General features: G+C 63.9%; 2 protein-coding genes across 2 annotated transcripts; both read right to left on the bottom strand.

Moving 5' to 3' along the window:
* Positions 1-31: 31 nt before the first annotated feature.
* ACA1_021590 (uncharacterized protein) lies at positions 32-4,024 on the bottom strand (the record flags this gene model as incomplete). The annotated part of the gene is made up of 11 exons (XM_004354953.1): positions 32-141; positions 284-463; positions 634-870; positions 945-1,197; positions 1,254-1,478; positions 1,665-2,124; positions 2,306-2,471; positions 2,649-2,876; positions 3,080-3,257; positions 3,434-3,821; positions 3,933-4,024. Coding segments are annotated over 11 exons (2,517 nt in total), but the record flags the coding sequence as incomplete, so codon positions are not given.
* A 599-nt stretch (positions 4,025-4,623) lies between these two features.
* ACA1_021580 (FGGAP repeat domain containing protein) lies at positions 4,624-13,888 on the bottom strand (the record flags this gene model as incomplete). Its single annotated transcript, XM_004354952.1, is given in 19 exon segments — positions 4,624-5,350; positions 5,384-5,704; positions 5,823-6,070; positions 6,227-6,322; positions 6,363-6,461; positions 6,578-7,573; positions 7,589-7,685; positions 7,773-7,954; positions 8,056-9,116; positions 9,228-9,783; positions 9,897-10,010; positions 10,145-10,561; positions 10,649-10,983; positions 11,091-11,228; positions 11,346-11,644; positions 11,793-12,109; positions 12,221-12,846; positions 12,969-13,550; positions 13,678-13,888. The coding sequence occupies 19 exon segments, from the start codon at positions 13,886-13,888 to the stop codon at positions 4,624-4,626; spliced, it is 7,422 nt and encodes a 2,473-aa protein (XP_004355004.1).
* Positions 13,889-14,014: the final 126 nt, after the last annotated feature.

The raw sequence follows: 14,014 nt of genomic DNA, 5'->3' as shown, positions 1-14,014 counted from the left end.
AGCCCTCGATGCGGCCGTAGCGCGCCCACACGATCTCGGTGATGATGCCGCCGGCGGGGCACTCCAGGTGCACGTCGTCGTCGTCGGTGGCGCCGCGCGCGAACAGCTGCCCTGGACCGAAGCCGCAGATCGCAGGGCCGCCTGCACCGTCACAATGATTGCCACCACCACCACGACCACCACCACCACGACCACCACCCCACCACCACCACCACCACCCGGGTTAAAAGATTTACAGGCGTGGTGATGGCGGCTGAGAGGGGGGGCTGTGAGGTGTGAATACCTTCAAGATTGAGGCAGTTGTCAGAGGCAACGTTGAGCCCCCAGTCGCGCACGAAACCCTTGCCCGTGGAGCCCGCTCGCTGTTGGACGTCGAGCACCCAGTCGGCCCGCACAGGCCGGCCCGCCAACGCGCTCAGCCCCGGCACCGTTCTGAACGTGATTTCCTGGGGCATGGTGGCGGCTGCGTATATTCATATAATATATGCATACGCATTGAATAAAGATATATATACGTATATATATTAACAAACAACAAAAGCTCAAACAACAGCGCCACAGATTTCACAACAAAGCAGAAAAGAAAAGAAAGTGAAAATGAAGAAAAAGGTGTGGTGGGTGGGGTGCGCGTACTGCCAAAGTCCTTGAGGACGATGGTGGTGCTGATGTTGGTGGCCCGAGGCGCTGCGCTCTGCTTGCCCACGCGCGTGAGCGTGATGCGGACGTCGTCGGGCGCGTTGTGCACCAGCACCACGTTGACGCTCACCGAGCTCACGCACTCGGCCTCGCCCACGCTCACGCTCGAGAGGGCGAACTGGCGCGGCACGTTGCCCACCTTTCGCCACGGCTTGAGCGACCTTGTCATCACCCCTGCGATCGCCCCACCACCACCGCAGTGGTCACCACAACTGCCGCGTCTTGTCGTGTGTATGGGTGATGTGTACCGGCCTTGAGCTGGTCGGTGTGGGTGTCGCAGAAGAAGGGGTCGTCGATGCCCTGGGCGAGCACCGTGTGCACCGAGCCCATGGACACCTCCGACGGCCCGCTCTCGAAGGCCACGCTCACCGTCTGCCGCTGGCTGAACCACTTGCCCTGGACGCGCTCGAACAGACCCTCGAGCACGCCCAACCTGTCGGCCGCGCCCGTGTTGGGCGACACCGTTTGGGCGAGGTTCGTGTCGAAGAGCGGCAGCGCAGCCTCGCGGTCGCGCAGGCTGTCGGCCCACGAGATGCTCGACGCCGACATGGCCGCACCGGCAGCGCCAAGTCGCCCATACCCTGCACATCGAACATCAGCTCCTGCTTGTTGAGCTCCACCAGCCGGCTGTCCCCGCTGGCCAAGGCCAGCACGGTGGCCCGGTAGGTGCCGGAAAACAGGAACGTCATGGTGAACTCGTAGTAGGCGCACGACGGGTCGTCCTCGTTCTTGCGGCACCCCGCATAGCGGAACTGCTTGGCCACGCCTCCGTCCACGCCCGCCTGACAGTTTTGCGTCGTCACGTTGGTTCGGACGTCACACAACATATGCCCCACACACACACACACACACACGGCACACACACACACACACACACACACGGCACACACACACACGACACACACACACGGCACACACACACACACACACAGAGAGAGAGAGCAGAGAAGAGAGGGAGAACAACAGACCTGGGGCTGGAGCGAAGGGCCGGAGGAAAAGTCGAGGAAGAACAGGTCGGCGTCCTCGCCGCCCACCCGGTTGCGCCCCTTCTTGTCGAGCAGGCTCACCCGCACGCTCTGCTCGCGCAGCACCCGCATCTCGCCCCCGTCGGCCTCGTTGCCCACGGCCCTCACCATCGAGCTCGCCATGTCGAGCGGCCCGTAGAGCATGAAGGTGCCCTTGGCCTTGGACTCCCGCCGCAGGCTGCTCCCGTTGGCTGCTGCCGCCCACACCACGGCCACCTTCAGGTGCGACAGCGTGCCGTCGGGATCCTTGCTGCGCATGTAGGCCGCCAAATGGCCGGGCGGCATGACGCACAGGCCGCCGATGGTGAGCGAGTCCGACTGGGCCACAAATCGGCCGCCAGTAGGCACCACGGGACCCTCCCACACGACGTCATCTTTCTGAATCATACGGTAGTCCCCCACCCTGTGTGTGTGTATCGATGTGTTGATGTGGTGATGTTGGTGCGTGTTAGTGGTGTGTGGTGGTGCGTGGTGCGTGGTGCGTGGTGGTGCGTGGTGGTGCGTGGTGGTGCGTGGTGGTGCGTGGTGGTCGTGGTGGTCGTGGTGGTCGTGGTGTGGGTCGCCGTAGCATCAAACAAACGTACGTGATTTGGCCCGGCATGCCGCGCGACACCTGACAGCGGGCCGACATCGCCAGAGTGAGTTCGGGGATCACGCGACCCTCGAGAGCGATCACTGTCTCGGTCTCCAGCGTGTAGTCGCCGCCCAAGGGCGCTGTCGACAGCAGAATCGGCTCATCCTTCGAATACTCTGCACACGACGACACGCACGACGACACACACGACGACACACACACAGGTCGGTACTTGGGAAGAAGAACTCGCCACACACGAGGAGAGACAGCAAGACAGGAGCTGGGACGGACGGGTGGGTTGAACGAGGGAGGTGGGTAAGTGCGGCGGCAAGGGGCGCAGAGGAGCAATGAACCGTTTTGGCACCAGTCGCCGTAGTAGAGCTCGGGGCACACGCACTCGACGTCGGCGATGTCCTTCGACCACCAGCACTCGCCACCGTTCTGGCACTCCTGTCCGCACTGGGCGAAGGCCGCCGTGGCGATGCGCGAGAGGCCGAAGCGCGTCTGCACCTGCACCTGCAGGTCGAGCGAGCTCACCACGGCCGATTCGGGCTTGACCAGGTCACACGTGATCTGCACGGCTGTGGCGTGGTGTATTGATCAGATGCGCGGACCCGTGTGTGTCGTGTCGTGTCGTGTTGTGTCGTGTCGTGTCGTGTCGTGTCGTGTCGTTGGTCGTGTCGTGTCGTGTCGTGTCGTGTCGTGTCGTGTCGTGTCGTTGGTCGTGTCGTGTCGTGTCGTGTCGTTGGTCGTGTCGTGTCGTGTCGTGTCGTGCGTAGTCTACCGGAGGCGACGATGGAGCTGGAGATGCAGCCAGTGGTGCTCCCACCACCGCCGTCGGCGGTGACCTGCACCACGGGCGACTCCTGCGGGTCCGGGTTGAGCTCCTTGCCGGAGATGCGCAGCCGCGGGATGCCGCCGGCCAGGACAATTGTGGCTGCCGTGATCCGCGGCTCTCCCTCCTGCGCTCCGCCATCCGCAGCCGACCCGCAAACAGAGCATCAACCATGACACACCAGCTCGCGTGGTGAGACCGCACGGCACGCATGTGGGGCGGTGGGTGGGTGGGTGGGGCGGTGGGTGGGGTGGGGGTGGGGGGAGGTGGTAGTGGGTGGGGGGGGTAAAGCGAATCGATTACCGTCACGGTGGTGGAGGTCAGCTTGGCCACGTTGCCTTGGACGGTGGTGCTGCAGGTGTATCCCCGCATGTTGTCCGTGTAGGCGAAGGTCATGGACTTGGTCCAGTTGGCCTCCTGGCCCGCGGTCATGGGGGGGAAGACGATCTCGCTCTGCACGCGCTTGGTCGGGTAGTCGCCGTTGGCCCACACGCACATCGCGCCGGGCGCGTCTTTCTCCCAGGCGTCGATCTTGAGCGTGAGCTGCGAGCTCTGTGTCGTGAAGTCGGCCTCCCACTGGAGCGCTTGCTCCCAGGGCAGGCTGTTGTCGGTGCGGCCCGTCACGCACCGGCTCTCCCCGTCGACGATGAAGTTCCACGCCCACTCTTCGTCAGCATCGGTCCAGTCCAGGCTGCAGCGCGGGTCGAATGGCTCAATCAAAAACAATACACACAATAGATGGTACAAAATCTTTTGGTTGTTGTTGTTGTTGGTGGTGGAGGAGGGCAGAGGCAGCGCGTACTGGTGGCACCAATCGGAAATCTGCACCTTGGTGACGGTGACGGTGTAGTCATCAGCCGCCACCTGAGGCACGGTGGTGTTGAGGCCAATCATACAAAGGGCGAACGACAACAACAACAACAAGTGTCCCCAACGGGGGGGACATGTGGTGGACCTCATCCCACTAGTGGTGCAGAGGCCCATTATCCTAACTAACAGCCTGTCAAAAGTAGAGGTAGGCTCGTCCCCGGTGAGGTCCGACTTCTTGTCCAAAACAACTGTCGTTTGCACTCGTTGTTGTTGTTGTTGTTTTTTTCTTTTTTGGGACTTTTTCACATCACTCCAAAGCCTGTGGGCTGGGTTTCTGTTTTGTGGGGCAGAGCAAGAAAAGGAAGGTTGAGGTTCGGCGACGCAGCACTTCCGCCCCCGGAAAAAACAAGTCGATATCCTGGAAAAAAGGCAGTTTCAACAACGAACGAGGCGGGCAACGGGCTCGGCCAAGGGGGAAGCCCCCCGGCTGTAGGTTCTTCGTCCGCTCCGACGCCTGTTCCCCGCGCCCTTGCCCCCCGGTCGCGACACACCGGAACACAAACACCGCGTACAGAAGACACAGCAAATGCACAAACACCGAAACATGTTTAGGAAACTGTATGGTCGTGGAAAGTGAGTTACATATTGGTGGGTGGGTGGTGGGTGGTGGTGGTGTGGTCATTCTACCTCTGGGCTGTCAGGTACAACACAACCATTGCCCCAGCCACGAGTGCTGCAAGGGCGAAGATGCCCACCAGGGTGACGCCCAGCACCGCTGTGCGGTACCCGCCCTGCGGCTGCACCTCCTTGGCGTGGGTGACGTGCACGGTGCAGGCAAAGTCAAACTCGACCGTGAAGGTGGTGTTGATGAGGTTGCTCCTGGACTCCACGCGGTAGGTGCCCGGCGTGAGCACCGGCCCCACCAGGGCCACCATGCCGCGGTCGAGCACCACGTCGGGCATGGGCTGCGGCCCGGTGATGGAGATCACGTGGTCGAACAGGTCGCGGTTCTCGAGCACCACCACGTCGCCCACCGCCAGCCGCTGATCAGCGGCGCGCCACGTCCGCGCGTCCACAGCCTGCGACTCCACCAGGCGCAGCAGGTGTCTGGCCGGCGCGCTCCTGTAGGCGCCGGTGCGCGGCGCCACGCGGGTGACCGCCGCCGGGTCCGCCGCGGAATCGTGGAAGTGGGTGGTCTCGAACCACGCGTGCACGTCGTCCTTGGACTCCATGACCTCGCAGCAGCGGTCGTACGCCGCGCGGTTGCTGTTCCCGGTTTCGGCGTCGGCGTAGACGCAGCGACCGCAGCTGTCGCGGGCCTTGCGGTTGAAGCGCACGCTGAACTGGATCGACACGGCCGAACGCTTGGCCGATTGGAGCAGGTACTCGCCCGGCTCCGTGGCGCCAACCCTGAGGCTGTTACCAGGTAACAGCTTCGGGTACCGAGCAACCGCCTTGGCCTTGCTGTCCGATGTCAACTTCACGAGCCGGAACGTGTAGCGGTAGTTAAGGTGCTGGTTGGTGACGAGCAGGGTCTCGCCGGCGTCGAGCGCGTTGGGCAGGACCACGGTATCGAAGTCTCGGATGAGGACGGTGGTCTGGGCGAAGGGCAGGAAGCAGCACGTCGAGTTGTCGCCGCCGCACACGCCGCACAGGTCGTGCACCGCGCCCGAGTTGGGCACGCCGTCGCAGCCCGCGCACGCGGAGTTGTCGCCGCCGCACACGAAGCACTTGTCCAGCTCCTCGCGCTCACACACGCACGCCCTGCCGCCCCAATCCAATCCAATAAATAATTGTTATTGTTATTGTTTTATATGAATATGATTATTAATTTTGTATATTCATGGTGGCGAACTAGTATGTTCTAGAATTGGGCGCGTACGGGTCAGTGGGGAGGCGCCCGCCGAAGCACTGGCCCGCGCAGTCCTTGGCGCTGTTGAACTCGCGCCCGGTGGTGCCCAGCACGCACTCGCCGCACTCGTCCACCACGGCCTTGCCGCCGCACACGCCCGTGCAGTCCTTGCCCGAATTGACCACGTGGTGGCCGTCGCCCTCCACGAAGCACACGCCGCACTCGTCGCGCGTCGCGTTGCCGAAGCACGTCCCCTGGCAGTCCTTGTGCTCGTTCGGCTGCAGTCATGCACCCGACCCACCCATACATTGCGTTGTCGTTGTTGTTGTTGTTAACAAATAGTACACCACGACCACCACCACGACCACCACGACCACCACGACCACCACCCCACGGGCTGGGCGCGCGGGAGGGGGAAGGGGGCGGCAACGAACCCAAAGACCAGAGCGGCCGCCGACGCAAACGCCGCAGTCGCCGATGTAGGCCGTGCCGCGGCACGTGTCGGCGCAGTCCACCCAGTAGTCCTCGCCCTTGTGGTAGTCGGCCGCCGCCACCACGCACACGCCGCACGGATTGAAACGCGCCGACCCGTTGCACACGCCCATTGCAGTCCGCAACGGCCCCGTCCTCGCATCCGCCCGCTTTCTTCTCCTCCTCCTCCTCCTCCTCCTGCAGTCACAGGTGGCCAGCAGCACGCGTGTTACAGCAGAAGAAGAAAATGAGAAAGAGAAAAAGCAAAAGGAAAAGAAAGGAAAAGGGAAGATGAAGTGAGAGGCAACACGAACCAGGCCACGTTTTCCCGAGGAGGAGCAAACGCCATCAATCATCACGGCCCAGCCGCCGCATACGCCCGCGCAGTCGACCTGGTAGGGGCCGCCGCATATGTTCCTGCAGTCGACCACGGCGGATCCGTGACAGACACCGAGGCAGTCCATCGACGCACCGGGCGCTCGGCCGGTGGTGCCGCCCGCGCACTCGCCACACGCGTCCAGCATGGCGGCGCCGTAGCACACGCCAGCGCAGTCGATGGCCGGGTTGGGCGCGTAGCCCGGCGCCATCGGGTCGACGCACACACCGCACGCGTCCACCCGAGCCGTGCCGAACGGGGTGCCCTGACAGTCGCGGCACGACGTGCCGTCGCCCCCGCACACGCCGCACTCGTCCGCCACGAGCTCCGACGGCGCCACCAGCACCACGCCGTGGATCGCCGGGTTGTGGGAGTCGTGCCACAGGTAGAGGCCCGGACTGAAGAACCGGTGCGGAGCGCTCGCCGCGCCCGGCGGCAGCACCGCCGACGGCCCGTCGGGCCTGGTCACGATGGGCGCGAAGTTGAAGAGCCCCGGGAAGACGACCCCGGAGTCCGGGGTCAGCGGGTTGACGCAGCGCTGGAAGAAGGCGTCCTCCGCGGAACATTGCTCGCTCGAGCGCGACGACGACGACGACGACGACGTCCGGCGGCAGAGGCAGCGAACATCGGGTGAGGAGATCGCCTCCTCCTCGTACCTCGCGGCCGCGACTTGGCGCATCTGGTTTTCTTCCGGAAGGAGCGGCATGCCGCCAGTTGAGTTGACGAGCCCTGCCACGTGATCGAGCCGCTGCTTGTGTGCTATGAGCTTCGCCACCACCGAAGCGCGCAGACGCGAGCGGTCGCTGGCGCTGGACCAGCGCATCCCGGCCAGATTGGCGCTGTGCGTGACATCGTGAAGGAGGTGCTCAAACGACGCCGGCGCCGGCTCTTCGTCTACCATCGTCGTCATCGTGGTGTCGTAGCCGATTGCCTCCTGGGCGCAACACACGCCGCCCATCGCAAATTCCTCATCGGCCCCCTCCTCAGCCTGTTGGCTGCGCTTTCGGACTTCGAACGACGCACTGCCCGAGGGCCTAGTCGTCCTCCTGTACATCGTGTCGTGTCGTGGGTGTCGTTGGTCGTGTCGTGGGTGTCGTTGGCCGTGTCGTGTCGTTGGTCGTGTCGTGTCGTACCAGCCGGGGAACAGGTCGGCGGACTCCTGGTTCTGCTGCGGTCGGTCATCGCTGTCGCCGGCGGTGGACCGACGGAGATAGGCCGACGTGGAGTCGGGCGCAGGCGGGGCAACGGCAGGACTGCCTCCTGGAGGCGTCGACTGCTCCACGAGATCCTTGATCCACATCGTTGATACGTACTCCTGCACACACACACGCACACACACACACGCACACGACACACGCACACACACGACAGGTCAAACCTCATACTCACCGCACGTCGTGTGACATAGGAGAGCACCTTGAGGAAGGCGTTGAGAGCGCCATCGTCGTCGGGCAGGTTGCCCAGCTGCTGCTCGAGGGCGTGGCCCTGCTGGGTCGTCATCCGCGACAGCTCGAGCGCCGGCGCGTGCTTGTAGTCGTAGGCCCCGCTCACGATATCAACCTTCCAGTCGAGCAGGTTCTCCCACACCACCAGGTCGCCCACGCGCGCCCGCGTCACTATCGATGACCACGACGACGACGACGACGAGTCGCTGGCAGCAGCGGTGCTGGACCCGTTGGTGCTGTTGCCGCTACCGTTGAGGTTGTCATGGTTGTTGTGAAGCTGGTCGTGGTGGTGGTGGTCGATGCGCACGTAGTGCCACTGGGCCTGCGCCGGCTTGGGAATGCAGCACGTCGATCCAGTGCCGCCGCACACTCCGCACACGTCCACCGTCTTGCCCGACAGCGCCACCCCGTCGCACCCCCCGCACGTCCCGTTGTTGCCCCCGCACACCCCGCACGCGTCCACGCGCCCGTAGCACGCCACGCTCACCGTGCGCGACACGTGCGAGATCACGTTGGCCGCCTCCGTCGAGAAGCCCGAGTGCAGGATGACCGCGTGCAGCTCCTGCTTGCCGAACAGCGCCGGATTGCGCGTCGCCCAGAACACCGACACCTCGTAGCGCGTCGTCGTCGTCGTCGAGCCGTTCACGCGCGGCACCAGCACCGTGCCGATGAGACGGCCGGCGCCGCCCACGCCGCCGTGCCACAGCTGCACGAGCACGTTGGCCCGCGTGAACGTGTCGCCCAGCACCGTCGCCTTCACCTGGTACCCGATCGTCAACCCGCTCCCATCGCTCGCCACCACGGGGCTCACCGCGATGGCAGGGTCGAGCCGCAGGGTCTGCAGCGTGTAGCCGCTGTTGGCCATGTCGTGGAACAAGAGGCTGTAGGCGTGGTTGTTGTCCTCGTGCATCTCGTCGAGCTCGTCGTTGTCGTCGATGGTCGCGTGGATGTTCTGCACGCCGTCGAAGCGGAACAGGAACCACACCTCGCGCTTGCCCTGGCTCGGAATCAGCCCCACCTCCTCGATTCCGACTGCGTGACACACGACACACGACACACGACACACGACACACGACACACACAACAGTTTGTGCGCGTCAGACCCCGCACTGCCAGTGAGAGTTGCGAGAGAAGGTAGGTTACTGAGGGCGTTGTCGTCGAGCAGGCACGCCTCGTCGAGGCAGTTGTCGGGACTCCCGCGCCACAGCGCCACTTTCACGTTGCGCGCGTCCACGAGCGCTTTGTTGCGCACCGTCACCGCCACCTCGACCACGTCGCCCTCCTCGCGCGGCACCGCCGGCGTGGCCACCATCTCCTTGGTCAGCATCGTGCGGTCGCGCTTGAACGTGGTCCACCACCAGGGCAGGTTGAACGACGGGTCGGGCTTGCTGTAGGTGCGCTCCCACCACGTGGACACGCCCGGGTAGTAGCCCGGCTCGGCCGTGTAGTCCACCTTGAGGTACTCGCGGCCGTCCGGCGCGCGCGCCATCCACACGAAGGGCTGCACGCGGTAGGCGTGCTCCGGGTTGATGGGCTCCACGTAGCACACCACCGACACGTCGCGCTCGATTCCCGCCTCATGCACGGTGATGGCGTCGCTGGCATCCTTCGTGTCCTGGCTGGTCGTCCAGGCTTTCACAAACTTGAAACCGAGCGGCACCTTCAGCGTAGTGCCTACGCCCAGGGGGGCAAGCGAAGCCTGGTGATGACCACACGCCAGTGGGTAAAGCGTAAATCGCAATCAACCAATCAACCAATCAACCAATTTGCCAGTTGAGCGGCGGCGGCGGGTTGATGTTTGTTTGTACGTACAAAGGTGGACAGCTGAGCGTCGATACCATACTGCGCGGACAACGCTAGCTCGGTGGTGGCATGGTCGAGCGCGACCTTTTTCTCCGTCTTTCCCGAGTGCTGACTCACAGATTGCTGTGGTTGTGGTTGTGGTGGGCGGCGAATGGGCGAGAGGTGGGGGGGGGAAGGGATCAGAAAACGGCGGTGAATGAAGGGGAAGAGGAATAGAAGAGAGAGTTGCTGTTGTTGTTGTTGTTGTGGGGGCGGACCTGGTGCTCGTTGGGGCCGAGGGTGACCTTCTCGCCCACCATGATGCGGTCGACCGGGTTGAAGTCCTCGGGCGCGCGCGACGAATAGGTGAGCACGTTGAAGGGCTCGTGGTCGGGCGTGAACCACCACAGGTCGCGCCCGTCGCCCTTCTGCACGCAGTCCTCGCCGCAGCTCGACGACGCCCAGATGTCCAGCGACCCGACCTGCGCGCCGTTCTGGTCCACGATGGGGAACTTCCACAGGTCGCGCGTGGTCGACATGTACAGCACCACGTCGTCGCCCGACGCCACCAGATCGCGCGACACCGTGATGCGCTCCACCGTCGACTGGCCCAGCGCCTCCGACCGCTTCTTCATCTCCACCGACTGGGTGTGAATATTCGCCATCACAACTGCCACCAGCACATCCATTACATCCTGGAATTGCGCACATGGGACACGGCGCACAGACGCCGGCCTACAGTTAGGCAAAATAAAATAATAAAGGTTTTTGGGGGGACGTACGCCATTGGCGTGCGAAGTGATGTGGACTTGGTCGCGCGAGATCTCGAAGGACGACGTGACGCCCTCGGCGTCGGAGAGGCGCGTGGAGGAGCCGTAGCCGTTGAAGGTGCGCGGGTTGACCACCACCTCCTTGCCGTCGACAATGTCAAAGTGCGTGGGCGGCGCGTTGATGACGGCGATGAGCTCCGGCACGCTCTCGAAGCGCACCTTGATCGACTCGCCCACGCGGTAGCCCAGGCCGTACAGGTTGCCCACGCTCAGCGCCATGTTGTTCACCGTGGCGGCCGCCACCTCTTCGTCCCGCTGGTAGGCCGGCCCCGCGTAGCACTGCCGTCCTGGTAAGGCATGGTGTTTGTGTGTGTGCGTGTGCTAGTATAAGTATTTCACGATTTGGCTATGCAATGCTGTGGATAACAAACACACCACGAGGTGCTTGACGAACCGTTGATGACAAAGGGCCGATCGGGGTCGGGCTGCGCCGTGAGGCTGGTCAGCATGACCTTGGGCGACCCCGAGTCTATCGTGGGCGAGTACTCGAACGCCACGAGCAGCTCGTTGGCGTAGCTCTCGTCCACGTTGCCTGAAATCATTGTTGGTGGTGGTGGTCGTGGTGGTGGTGTGTCACTCGCAGGCTCTTGTCGCAAGCGAAGGGTGGGACCGCAGAGAAGAGAGAGAGCGGAGAGCAGAGAGAGCGTACCAATGGCGAGCTTGATCTCGGGGCTCCTCGTGGTTGTTGTGGTGTACTCCACCGTCCCTGTCGTCGCTTCGGCCACGATGCCCTCCACAGCAGCGGAGGTGGAGGCCGAGACTGTGGGACCGCTCGGGAGGGTGAAGGCAAAGCTGCCCACCAGCTCCAGACACGCCAGCCGGAAGCACGTCGCGCTGTCCACGCGGAACACGTCTGCTTGGCTGCCGCTGCCCTCCGTCGCGCTGGTCAACGCCACCACGAGCTCGTCGTCGCCGTCGTTGTTCAGGTCGCCCGACACCATTCGCACGCTGTGTGTGTGTGCCGTGTGCCCAATGTTGTGTGGCGAGTGTGTGACATCAGCAAATGGTGGCGGCTGGTAGTCAAGCAGCAGCAGCAGCAGCAGCAGCAGCAGCAGCAGCAGAAGGAGCAAAAGCAGAGGAGGAGGAGGAGGAGTACTTGTATTGGGCGGTGTGCCACCAGGGCGCCGCGGTGATGGGCAGCGTCTTCTGGAGCGCCATGGGCAGCGTGGCGGGCGTGAGCTCGTCGATGCTGTACAGGTAGAGCGTGAGCTCGTCGTCGTCCACGATGCCCAGCGCCAGCTCGGCAAAGCCCGAGCCCTCGTAGTCGCCCAGGTTGACCGCCACGGCGTGCGGCTGCCGCAGCGAGACCAGCGAGTACGGCGAGCTCGACACCATGGCCGCCGACGACTGCGACGTCTGCCGGAAGAGCGCCCACGACACCGCGCTCCGATCGGCGATCCACGCCACCGCCAGCTGCGCTCGTGTGTTGGGTCGCACGAGTGTCGCGTGTGGTGAGCAAAGGAGGAGAGGAGGGGAGAGAGCAGAGAGCAGAGAGGAGCCGGACGACCGGGAGGTTGATCGTACCATGGAGGGCAGAGCGTTGACCTTGGCCGCCGCCAGCGAGTAGCCGAACCCGCCCGCCTCCAGCCGGCTCCCGCTCTCCACACCGGCCGCCGTCGCCGCCGCGCCCGTGAGCACGATCGGGAATGACGGCATCCCCGGCACCGCCACCTCGACCGCCGTGGCGAACAGGCCCCGCAGCTTGGCGATGTCCGTGAAGCACGCGTAGCACGGCTGCAGGTCCTCCCGGCTCGTCTTGGCCACACTGCTGCCCCACACCGCCGTCGACTGCACGCGCAGATCCCACAAGAACACCTTGAGCGCGCCGCCGCTGGCGCCGTCGACAAAGGCAAAGGCCAGCTCGGGGTAGCCGTCGTTGTCAAAGTCGCCCGTCGCCATCTCGATGTGCGCGCCCTCGCCCAGCACAACCGCGCTCCCGCCGCCCACTGCGAGGTCGCGCACCACCGTCGTCGTGGGCTGGCCGTTGGCGCCCACCGCCGTGAACGAGGCGTGCAGCGCGCCGCCCTCGTATCCGAACAGCGTCACCACCTCGTCCTTCCAGTCGTTGTCCAAGTCGCCGCTCGCGCTTGCCATCACCATCTTCTTGGCTATGGCCGGCGTGTCCGTGTGCTTGAACGCCGCGTTGGCATCTGCCGCCGCCACATACCACACATACGCCACACACACACACACACGACACGCGACACACGTGTTGGTCGTCTTCTAGCAGCGTACTCCCCTACAGTGAGAATGCAAGATGACACGCACGCACCTTTGCACCGGGCCTGCACCATGAGTGCCTTCTTCACCCGCGGCTCCGAGCTGCATCCCATGCTCGGATCGCTCCCATTGTTGCTGCTGCTGTTGACGTCGCGGCGCGGGCGGAAGAAGGGCTCCGTGCGGTGGCGCACCATGGTCGACTTGAAGTGGTGGTCCTCCGTGCCGGCATAGGTCACCGGCGCCATGTGCGCCTGCGCGTGGTGCTCGCGCGACTCGTGCCGCGCCTGCCGCCGGCTCGACCGCTCGGCCAGCAGCGACCGGTCCTCGCGGCACTCGACCTGCTCCACGCCGTAGGGACACAGGAATGGCTCGCCCGCTTCCTCGGCATAGAGCGTGTCGATGGCGTGGACCGTGCACTTCGTTTTGCCCACGCACGCGCTCGCCACGCGCTTCTTGACGATGTCTGGCAGGGCCTCGCACTCGTCGTGCACCGTGAGCGTCGTGGGGCCGTCTTCGCACGAGCCCTCCGAGTGCGGCCGTAGCGCGCCCACACGATCTCGGTGATGATGCCGCCGGCGGGGCGACTCCAGGTGCACGTCGTCGTCGTCGGTGGCGCCGCGCGCGAACAGCTGCCCTGGACCGAAGCCGCAGATCGCGTGTGATGCCCCTGCACAATTATAATAAAAAAAATTTCAAAAACGCATCATGAGAAGATGGTTTTGTTTTACTTGAATCTTCTCTTCATGGCGGATGGGGGGTACCTGCGAAGTTGAGGCAGTTGTCGGAGGCGAAATCGAGCCACCAGTCGCGCACGTGACCCGACCCGATCGAGCCCGCTCGCTGTTGGACATCGAGCACCCAGTCGGCTCGAGCAGGCCGGCCCGCCAGCGAAGCCAGCGCCGGCACCGTGCTCACCGTGAACTGCGCAACTGTCTGAGCGATCGTGAGGCCTGCAGCATCCCCCACCAACATCATCAAAGATTACCTTCTACTACAAGCAGAAAATAAAAGAAAAGAAAGGGAAATGGAAGAACTGAAAGGGTGCGCGTACTGTCAAAGTCCTTGAGGACGATGGTGGTGCTGATGTTGGTGGCCCGA

This window comes from Acanthamoeba castellanii (genome assembly GCF_000313135.1).
Source record: "Acanthamoeba castellanii str. Neff unplaced genomic scaffold scf7180000084204, whole genome shotgun sequence".
Classification (NCBI taxonomy): domain Eukaryota; phylum Discosea; order Longamoebia; family Acanthamoebidae; genus Acanthamoeba; species Acanthamoeba castellanii.
Note: the sequence above shows the minus strand (reverse complement) of the source record. Positions and strands in the feature narration are given on the sequence as shown.